The sequence below is a fragment of the Mizuhopecten yessoensis genome, unplaced genomic scaffold, assembly GCF_002113885.1.
Source record: "Mizuhopecten yessoensis strain PY_sf001 unplaced genomic scaffold, ASM211388v2 scaffold716289, whole genome shotgun sequence".
Taxonomy (NCBI): Eukaryota; Metazoa; Mollusca; class Bivalvia; order Pectinida; family Pectinidae; genus Mizuhopecten; species Mizuhopecten yessoensis.
The window spans coordinates 436991-448864 of record NW_018480042.1 but is presented as its reverse complement, the minus strand read 5'-3'; the positions used below and the strand labels follow the sequence as shown (position 1 = coordinate 448864).

General features: G+C 35.5%; 1 protein-coding gene across 1 annotated transcript; it reads left to right on the top strand.

Annotated features, from left to right (window-relative positions):
• Nucleotides 1–418: 418 nt before the first annotated feature.
• On the top strand, nt 419–7869 carry LOC110442667 (sodium- and chloride-dependent glycine transporter 2-like). The gene is made up of 11 exons (XM_021486372.1): nt 419–488; nt 1337–1469; nt 1715–1849; nt 2043–2146; nt 3188–3312; nt 3640–3752; nt 4217–4348; nt 5324–5423; nt 6339–6439; nt 6923–7090; nt 7681–7869. The coding sequence occupies exons 3-11, from the start codon at nt 1715–1717 to the stop codon at nt 7867–7869; spliced, it is 1167 nt and encodes a 388-aa protein (XP_021342047.1). The 5' UTR covers nt 419–488; nt 1337–1469.
• Nucleotides 7870–11874: the final 4005 nt, after the last annotated feature.

Below are 11874 nucleotides of genomic sequence, written 5' to 3'. Positions count from 1 at the left end.
ACGACTACATCTACATGCATTATCATTTTTGTTCCTGAAATGCACAGTTGTTTCATAGCATAAGTCTTTAGTCATCAACTAACATTGTGTTACAGCCACTGTAATTCCTCTTTATGTGTCCAGTACTACAGGTGTATGTCTTGCATTACTTGCATTATCAGTTATTTCTCGAAAGTATCTCCATATAGATCTATTTATCATAGCAACTTTTTTTCCCCAGGGATTGGTATTTCTATCGCTCTACTGAATTTAGGTTACATCAGTTATGTATCTACAATGCGTTACTGGCTACTTGAGTATCTTAGACAGTCATTTACGACTGACTTACCTTGGTCATCTTGTGGACACACATGGAACACCAACTCATGTAGAGCATCCCAAATATTCTTGACCTCGAACAACGATGAAAGCCTATGGAACTCAACAACAAATGCAACCAGTTACCAAGACAATTCAACAGGTGTTTCATCAGAAGAAGAATTTTGGCAGTAAGTGCATGTTTATTCAGTTGAAGACCCAGATACATGTACGTGTCATTTTGCCATGTCTTCAGCGCAATCATTTTTTTATGAAACTGTCGCTGTCCCGTATGACAAACAATGTATAATTTCTACAGTACAAATATGAATAGACGTATTGTTTTATTTGAACGAATTATTCATTCTTATTTAAAACCCTGAACATCGGGGATATAAAAAAGAATAGTATACCAGCTGTTACCAAGCGAATGGTTCATAAGAGCTTGGGACCCCCATTTTTTAATTTTATTTTGTTTCCTTAACAAGGAGTCACACAAATAACCAATTTAATTCTGACCTAACCTTTTTTTATTTATTGTATCTGATATGACTATATTTCCCTTTCCAAACGCCTTGCTTGGTTAACCCTGTTATTGTTCAGCTTTTAGTTGGTAGCGTAAAGAAGTAATTCACTCGTTGGCAGCATATTATAATCCATTTGAATACTGTTCCTGATGTATGCAGCATGGTATTTAATCGAGGTAGCACTCTTATGTCGGCATCAGACCCGCACTATCGCAATGCAGCAAAAACACAACACATAAGATAATGTTTTTTTTAAATGGAGGTATATTTCATATATGTCCGTCATTTTATGACCCTAGCTGTTGTTGTTAGGAATCAAATTCCCAAAAATAAATTATTAAATTTTGGTTAAACATTTTTCTTTGGTAAAATATTAAGAAAAGTCTTCAATCGAAATAAAAGCATGCAAAAAGTGAAATAAAATCCTTAAGTTATCACACAAAATATAAGATAACTAAACTATCTTCTATATCACCGAATTCGCAAACTAATCATGGTTATGTATTTTACAGGTACAATATATTATCGCTGTCAGGTGGAATTAATGAGGTGGGCTCTCTGCGATGGCGCCTCGTGTTATGGACAATTATACTCAAAGTCATCGTCATTATTGGTCTTTTGAAGGGTGTAAAGTCCGTTGGAAAAGTTGGTATATTTGCTACAAATAATGTATAAATTGATATTGTACTGCAATATAGTTATGCAGTGTTTAAAAGTTTGATTGGTAAAATACATCATCAAAACTGGTAATAAGTATTACATATTGGTATTAGATTTTGACATTTAGATGGAAAGACATTACAGAAGAAATATATAGCATCTGTCTTAATAATTCTATAAATCCGCCGTGACTTTCCCATTACTTATATGTTTGTGTCTCCATATTCCAGATGATGCTTTTTACCACATTCTTTCCTCCGTTAATTGGTTTGGCAATGCTGATTCAAGCGTTTACTCAGAATGGCGCCCAAGATGGTCTACTATTCCTGATTACACCTGATTTTAGTAGACTGTCTGACTCCAAGGTTTGTTTATTATTGTTCAATGATACATACAGTATTTACAAGACAAAAGAGTATAAACAATAACGCTTTTTCGTTATAAAGACAAAACAACAAAACAAATTGTATACAATTTTCTGTAATATTATGTGATTTGACAACATCGTACCAAGTGAAATGTAACGATTCTATAATTCAAATGAAACTAATCTGACAGGTATGGCTAGAGGCAACATTCATGGCTTTCTACAGTCTCGGTCCAGCTTGGGGCGGCATATTGGTGATGGGAAGTCATGTGAAATTTCACTCGAACTGTCTGAGGTAAGGATAAGTATAATGTGTTTTTCCTAGATATCTTGTTATATCAGTATTATTCACTGCTGGAATATTTGATATCTTGATATCGTAGAAATTTCGGGGCAAGGATTTGCTAGTTAACGGAATGTATGTGAATAATATGGGGCTACATTTGCCTTTGTTTAGCATGAAACCAAACGAAGGCGTAGCACAATGATCATTCACATAAAACATGTCATACCGCAAAATTAACCCCGGTCTCACAAGTAAACATTGTGTTAGATCAGATCAACATATATTTTCAAGTTTTGAACATGTTTGTCTAATATATGTTGTTAATATTACATGTTTATAGAAGATGCTATACAAAATAATCTGCATAGGATTTTTGAAACTGTTGAAAGGAATTCGAGCATCAGTTCTTTTTAGAACTAAGTTTTCGGTCAGTTAGTATCAGAAACACTTGACACGATCTTTGATAAGGTACTCTGGTTTCCTAGCATACACAATTACCTTATGCACGTTCCCAGATCAGCAAAAAAGATACAAATTAAACTTTACTACTTGTTTCATGGAAGATATACAAAAATACTGATATTCATGAGATACTACTGTTTTATAAATATATACATATTGTTACCATTGTGATTTTCACTTATTATCGTAATGCTGATTATAATGATTTAACGATCTGTACAAACATGAATTAATCAAAACAACTATAAATCAACTTTTAACATTTGCAATTGATATTTACAGTGAATGATAATTGGAAATTCGTATGTTTCTCCCCTTTGATGACTCATATCATATAAAAGAGAATGGGGATTTTGTTTATATTGAGCATCAAAGCTGTTTATATTAATCATTGTAAAAAAAAGAAATCTGCCTACAGGATTTTAGGTAAAACACATTATATTTCTATTCTAAAAAATATTTGGTAGGGTTATATGCAGTGGAAAATATTATGTTAACATTAGCGTGATTACGATACAAGCTTATATTTGTTATTGTTATTATTGTTGGTACATATATACTTTTTGATTATGTTTTTTTTTATTGCAGAAATGTGCTTATTGGCGCCATTGGGGATGTTTGTATATCGGTGTTTAGCAGCGTCGTCCTTTTCGCCGTCATAGGTGTTATGGCGAAAGAGATTAATATTCCTGTTGAGAATGTTGTTAAGTCAGGTATGTATTGTTTTTTAAAATAACTGTTTTTAACACTGTGTAGAAATAAGTCATTTTTATTTACTAAAAAGTAATTAAATAATTTCTGTTTTTATATAGTTGGACATTTGTACATATTCCATGTATATGCAAAGCCGTTTGCAATCGATACGGATTGAACGAACTGAAAATCTTTAATGCGAGGGAATTGTGCAGAGCATGAACATTTTTAAATGTTAACGGATTATGCCACACAAAATAATGTACATGTCTCTATTATACAATACACTTCAGAGAAAACAACTCACGTTTAATTCAGTGATCACATGTTTTACTTTTGTGATACAGGCATGTCAATCGGTATGGTGGGTTACAGTCGGGCACTGACCTACCTCCCAGCGCCTTATATCTGGGCAGTGATGTTTTTCTTCGCTATCACTATTGTCGGAATTGACGCACAGGTATGACGAACACCGAGTGAAGTTTATCATTTTAATTAATACTTACAGTGGTTGTTGTCCATGTATGTTTTTGACCATATGGCACAGATTATGATATGTACCGCTGCGACATATTGGCTAGTGTTTCTGACCCTAACTTTGTAGCTGGTATGTTTATGCTGACACGGTTTACATAATATACTTTATAAAAAAGAAAAAATGTAAATAAGCAACGCTTTCAAGTATGTCATAATGTTTTGTCTCTATACATTGTATTTACTCACAATGGTATTTTTTTCGAATTAATGTTGGACGTTTATCTTAATAGATCAAAGGCAATCAATATAATTTATAAATGAACGAAATGGCCATTTTGAGCCAGAACAACTATTATTATGTTGGGCTCTCTGCATCAACATGCTACAATTTCTCTATAGTTTCTGTGATCATTGTTGAACTGATAATTGTTTCACCGATGTTTGTAGGTTGTTTGTACGGAGACCGTGGTGTCTTGTATGGAAGGATTTAGTTCAAGATTAGGTCGACACAGGCACCTTATTCTTGTGATTCTGGTCAGCCTTTTCTCGTTTCTCGGCAACCTCCCATTTTGCACACAGGTAAAAAAAGATACATGTATTCACAAAATGTGAAGTTAGACATGATTTGTTTTCAATCGATGCATCTTTTTTTTTTTTAAATGACGTTCTAAAGGAAAATCGTAAGGATTTATGGAATAATGACTTTTGTTTCGGTTCTAGAGGCTACTGGAAAACTGCTGTATGACAAGCTCAAAACTTATCGGTAATGCATCCAAATTATGAAACAAAAGAGGCCTTCATTTCCGCATTGATATGCATTTCTTTTGAATTAATGAGATAGTGACTTGACCATATTTTAACATCCGATTCGAGGTAATTCCAATAAGATGTAGAAAAACAGAAGATTTAAACTCTCATATTTCTTTCGAAAACTTATCCGATTTACTCCATAATATTGTGATCAATGATTTGATAATTGCTCGAAGGGGCACATACCCTTTGCTCTTCAAGTCACACAGATGTTTCAACCAACTGACTGAATAAAACTCAAGTGCAATGAAACAAATAAAACGTCGCTATTCTTTATCGTGTTGATCAATTGTATTTTTGCCGGTCGCTTAATATGCTTTGTTTTACATCATTTCACGTAAACTCTTCATCAAAGGCAACTTTATTGAGATTGTATACTTGAGCAATTGATCGAGGAATACATTGGGAAACCTTGATATTGACGTGCTGACTAATTACTATATATTTCTGGGTACATTTCGTTCATTTTTAACATTTTTAAAAGGGTAAATTTTGGGAAAGTGAGAAGCAGAAGTGGACTAGGAGAGAAATAAGATGGGAAACATGAAATGTTGAATATGTTTTAGTCTGAGTAGTTTATAGAGCAGTAGCCATGTGTTCTGTACTTCAATTATCATAGTGAAGCTAAAATAATCATTTCTTATGTTTTCCTCAAATTGTTCCTTACCCGCTTTTTATGTGACCATCCCTTCATACTAATAAGAATAAGAAATGCACTAATAAAAATGTGCTCAATGTTTCTAGGCGGGCCCGTACATGTTCCAGTTTGTTGATTGGTATTGGCCAACTTGGTCGGTGTTAGTGATAGCTCTTCTAGAGGTTATCGCCATTATGTGGTTTTATGGTAAGTTTGAAGCATAAGTAATCATTGATTCTTTGAATACACACACATTCGATTTATTTCTATAAAAGAAAATATTAGAAGTATCCTATTTAAAAATGTTATGTGCAACATTGATTATGTATTTTGTATGTATTTTACACATTTTATTCCGTTTTTAAAATCTAATTCTTGATTAAATATGATTGTGTGGTAAGAGAGAAATTTAATCAAATCAATTTATTATATTGGAAGGCATCTGGCATTCCACAACGTTCATACACACTTTACATACTATACACCGCAATAATTCGTTTAATAATGACACACATGTGTTTCCATGTTGTTAAAATTTGACTTCAGGACCCTGTGTATAGCATCGTATTGACTAAATTATAGTGTAATAAAATGACCCAAATGTTTACTTTGTTGCGGTTGTAGGCAAATAATTATGGCATGGATATACTATTTATTGATGTGTATGTAAGCAATTTAAAATGTGTACAACAATACTTAAAAACAAGAAGAACAACAACAACAAAAACATGTTACAATTACCAGCTCAAATATAAAAATATATCTATGCCGATTTCAACGTTAGTTGTCGCTATGTTACATACTAATTTCTGCACAATTAAAAGTTAATTCCAAATTGATACTGCAATTTATTTTAATATTTGACTTCAACACACTATTGTCAAAGGATACTGTCTCCTCGACATTTTTTTTCGAAATGGAAAAACAATGAATTCTCTTCATGGCATAACTAATATGCTCACATACCTTTGTTGAATTTATCAAAGCATATTTCTGAATCTTTTTCTAAAGTCTCTATTGTCCAATAAAATATTTTTAGATCGGATTTCTAAGGGCGAGCAGCGCATACGTAAAATCATAGTTTATGTATTGGTTACTTTTGGTGCAATTTTGCTTTTGCAGGAGGTGATCGTATTGACTATGGATTAAAAGACATGAATGGACGAAAAATGCCACATTTGTTCCGACTTGTAGCAGCATATATATCACCTGTCCTGTTCCTGGTATGTAATGAAATATAATTAAAATCAAATTATGAAATTCTTGTGAATAAATAATTGAATTAATCGATGAATTATTTCTCGAAAAATTAGAGTAAAGTACAAAAACAAGGGAAAATGTATATGAATATAATATGAGTTTGTACATAAGGTGTTATGTTATTTTTTGGATAATAAGAACAAATGTAAAAAAAGAGGTTTCTTGGTCGTCAAGCAAGTGAATAATGTTTTGTAAGCCTAAAACGAAATAGTGTTATCTAGTAATATTTCTTTCATTAAAATAAATATTGAAAAGCATCATTCATCATCCTATCCTCCCTGCTTGGAAGAGGTTTAGTAATGATAAAGTGCTTAAGTGATATGTTATGATGACCGTAAAATGACATTGCACTTACAAGTCATCATTAGGTATACTCAAGATCGGAAAGATACCAATAATGTCAAATATATCACACAAAAATGATTTCGTGTGGTGTTCGTTTCCAGTTCCTGCTCCTGACAAGTTTTGTCATGTACCAGTCACCAAAGTACGGTTCATACGAATACCCGGATGACACGCGCGTCATTGGCTGGGCGCTTTCGTTTACAGTTGTCATTCCCATACCTCTTTACATCGTCTGGCAATTCGCCAAATTACAAGGGACACTAAAACAGGTATGAAGATAGATTCGTGTGTTTGCCAATAAATTCATTCACTCATTGAACGGTTTTCAGGTGGTATTTATAGCCAATATGAATGCCAATTAGAAATGACGAATTCTAAGAAGGGTGTTTTGAATGCAAACTAAAAAATGTTCCATGCTTTATTTACCATCGTTATTTTAGCTCAAAAAAGTGTATGCATCATGTATGTTTGTTAAACGAATAGAAGTCATTTTAACTGAGGGTCAGTGGTATCCAAAGTGGCAAATATGACGTCATAACAGTGACAACCTCAACAGGTTGATCTGTTAGTATTTGCTTATATGAATGTCATTATCAGTTGTATAGTTTGTTTCTCATTCCCTTCAATATCATAGGGCGTCACTTAGGCAAATAAAGGTCAACTACGATAGGCCGTGTCTTCTTTGGACTTCGTTCTGAGCAATGATTGGTAACATTGGCCTTGATACTTCGTCTCTGACATTTTGTGATTCTCATATTCATATACCTATTTATCACCAGAACAAAATCGCTTAGTTGATTAATATCCTTTTTTTGTGTTGATTCCAAATTAAGTCTTTTTTCTCTATTTTTGTATACAGAGATGGTCAATTCTCACACAGCCGAGTAGTGCTTGGGGTCCTAGCGATAGTGCCCATCGGCTAGAGTACCTGGAGCGGTCACAGGCTGAGCGGTCACTGACAGATATTGCTTACTACAATTTGACTGGTAGACAGAGATACCCTTCAAAGAAGCACTGTGAAACTGTGGCACTGCAATGTACTGATTAAGAAACAAACTTACAGTGTTCTACAACTTACCATCCAATTATAATTGGTGTATATATAACTGATGTGACATGTGTTACAGTGTTCGTAAATATATGTAACTGAGTCAACATGTAATTTTCTCTCTTGGATATACTGAAGACAAAAAGTGCAGAATCAGTGTTTGATATAAATCTCAAGCTGATGTTTTGTCATGGCAATTTCATTATCTTTATTTTTAAATGAATTTTAAAAAAACTTATTCCTAAAAAAATGTATTTTTTGCAAAATCGAACAGAAAAATAAAAAAAAGCATGTATGTATGATTATATGTATGAAGGTGCTTGAGTAAATTTGACATCGCGTGTATCAGAATAAAAAATGAGGTCACCATACTTTCTGAGACTTTCATCGAATCATTAAGAATAGCAACAAGACATAATTGAGAAGTGTCTTCGTGCTTCTTCATTATCTGTGCGTTGTCCGTTTAGCTCAATACTCGTAATATTGCTCCACAGCTAAATGTACAATGTAGTCATACAATAAAACCATTGAAAAGTATCATTCAGGCACATAAGACCAGATGTCCAGAAGGGAAAGCCTCTTCTGCATCATCGACGACAACCACCATGTAAATTTAGTTATAAAGCAGATGTAAATCTAAACGTTCAAAACATTCAATCCATGAAGTAAAGGAAATTACATCATAATCGGAAAATTAAGGTAGTGTCTGTTTCTTTGATGTTAATAATATGTCGTTTTTCTAGTTTCATAGCGATATGTAGGATTCATTTCTTGTATTATACGTACAGGCGATTGAAGTCTTTTATCAACGTTTTCCTCATTATATGTGTTGGTTTTCGAAATGCGAAAGACGCGGCCGAACTCATCAGGTATGTCGCAGGTGTGAAAGTACAAGTGAATGATTGACGTTTCCTTTGCAATCTTAGGTATTGAACGAATTGCACGCAATACCGCTCAAACATTGTTGTTCAATGTGAAATAAAACTACATTTTAACAGGAGGATTAATAAAAAATAAGTAATGAATATTGATATGGTTATTTGATAATAGCTTAATACTATTCAGTACATAGCAGTAAACCAACAAATAAAACAATTAGCCCGACTTATTACTAACACATAAAACAACAATATAAGTATCATTGATAAGTACTTTGTCTACTTCGGTTGCTATTTCTGATTTCCATATCATATTAGAGGTATTATAAGATAGGTTTATAAGGAACAAATTGGATAACTGCTGAAGATACAGTTTACTAGGAAGCTCAGTAGAGAACATGTCTCATTCATCAGCGTTTTATTGGTGTTACCATCACAGTCTCTCGGATACAAATACTAAACACTAATCGTTGTGTTAAATGTTGTATTAGTCCTAACGGGTTAACATAGACGTGTGCCTAGCTCAACGGCCTGATCTTGGACTGACAAATAACATGAATACAGCGTAATATCATATCAAATCATTATCAGGTGCAAAAAGGCGGGAAATGTAGTTCAGCATCCCCGGACCTCGACAGGTCATATTGGGAATTAATCATATCAAATTAATTCCGGTTATCTTATGAGGACCGTTATTCTAGTCGAAAGTCTCAGAATTTGTATAGGAGTTACCTCCCTTGGACCTTTTCGTCTACTTTGCTCCTTGAGAAATCTTCAGCTTTGGAGATAGGAACTAGTAGCCATACATTTAAAGCAAAGGATTAGATTGTTCATAATTTACAGTTTACTTTTCCAAATTTCATTTAACTCTTCCGGGAGGTCATCACACAATCCCACAGGGAAGGAAGACAGGCCTTTTGTCTGCAGCGTTTTGTGTTGTGGTTACGGCCGGGGTATGAGAGGAAAAGGTGTCAGAAAGTCGAGACGGCCATCGTCCACCCCATATTCAGGCCGGCCAGCAGCTGGAGCCCGGGGTAGTGGTGGGCAGCATGAGCGGCCTTCTAGTTCTGAACAGCCAGGAGAGGGAGGACCCCTGTCCCCACAGCAGCTGGAGGACGTAATCGAGCAGGTGTCAACTAGGCTGGCACCTCAGCTGGTGGAGGCTGTGCATCAGGCTTTCGAGCCTCGGATGGCTGTACAGCCGTCAGGCCAGGCAGTGCCCAGCCTACAAGTTTCCAAGACAAGGGTAACAACAAATTTGTCAGGCCTCGGGCAAACCCCAATTAACAGTCAGTTGTTAGAAAATATGCTTCAAGGGCATCCAGATAGGGGTCTAGTCAACTTTTTAGTTTCCGGTTTCCGTTCGGGTTTCCCGTTACATTACGAGGGTCCACGTGTTCATACTGCATGTAAAAATCTTAAGTCTATTTTTGGTAATGAGGAGGCTGCTCTTAATAAAATAGATTCAGAAGTTCTAGCTGGGCGTGTTGCAGGGCCTTTTGATTATCTCCCTTTACCAACTTTAAGAATTTCACCTATTGGCTTAGTGCCCAAGAAAGATGGGTCCTGGAGGCTTATTCAACACCGGTCACACCCTAAGGACAACAGTGTTAATCATTTTATCGATGAGAATTTATTTAAGGTACATTATACCAGTTTTGATCATATTATTGACATTGTTCAAGATTTAGGGCCAAATGCTTTAATGGGAAAGATGGACATCAAATCTGCTTTCAGGTTGTTGCCAGTTTCCCCACAGGATTATGATTTATTCGGTTTTAAACTTGGTGATCAAATATTTATTGACAAGTGTTTGCCAATGGATTGTTCCATTTCATGTGCCACGTTTGAAAAATTTTCATCAGCTTTAGAATGGATAGTTAGAGAAAGAGTTCTTTCTGACCAGACTGGTCAAACGTGGGGTCTAGACCACTTTTTAGATGATTTTTTCTTTGCGGGGAAGGAGAGTTCTACTGATTGCCTGCACCTTATGCAGGTTTTTGAACAAGTGTGTGCAGAACTAGGGGTTTCTATTGCAGATGATAAAACAGTATTACCAACCCCAATTTTAACCTTTTTAGGGTTAGAAATAGATGCTATTGAAATGCGAATAAAAATTCCACAAGATAAACTTGAATCTTTGAGGGAGTTATTGAGGGAGGTTGGTGGCAAAAAGAAGGTCACCTTAAGAAAACTACAGTCTTTGGCAGGGGCCCTTAATTTTTGTGTTAGGGCAATTCCACCTGCACGTGCTTTCATCCGTCGTTTCTACAGTGCCATGTCAGGAATTCGAAAGAGTCATCATTTTGTGAGGGTAACCCAGGGGATGAGAGAGGACATACAAACGTGGCTGTTTTTTTTAGATCTGTTCAATGGTTATTGTAGTTTTCCAGAGAGGACATGGGTGGACAGTGATGAACTACAGCTTTTCACAGACAGTGCTGGGGGAGATGGTAGTAAAGGAGGGGGTGCCTATTTTCACGGTCTTTGGGCTTTTATCTCCTGGCCTAGGAAATGGTTAGGATCAGAGGTGATTAGGGATATCACATTTCTGGAGCTTGTTCCAATTGTCATGGCCCTTTATATTTGGGGAGCAGAATTGCATAATAAAAAAATTAGATTGTTCACAGACAATCTCGGCTTGGTTTCCATTCTCAACAAAAAAACTTCAAAATCGATTCGAATTATGGAGTTAATCAGGACAATGGTATTGAGGTGCATGCTCTTTAATATTCAGTGTAGGGCAATTCATATTGAAGGTCAAGCTAATGGTATCGCTGATGCTATTTCTCGCCAGCAGTGGGAACGGTTTCGTATGCTGGCACCTCAAGCAGTGTTGACCCCTTCAGTGATCCCCGAGGCATTCCAGCAGCTAATCTACGGCTTGAAATTGACAGGCTCTTAGGCGCTTCTATTGCTCCTAACACAAGACATGTCTACCGTACTGGGCTTGCTCGTTTTGATGCTTTCCGTCAGTCTTATCAGTCATGCAGCGACTGGCCACCTACTGTACAAAGTGTTGTGGAGTTTATAGCTTGGTTGTCTGCACAAGGGCTTTCCCCATCAACTGTTAAGTCTTACATAGCTGGTGTAAGTTTTAAATGTAAGATTAGTGGATTTGTGGAAG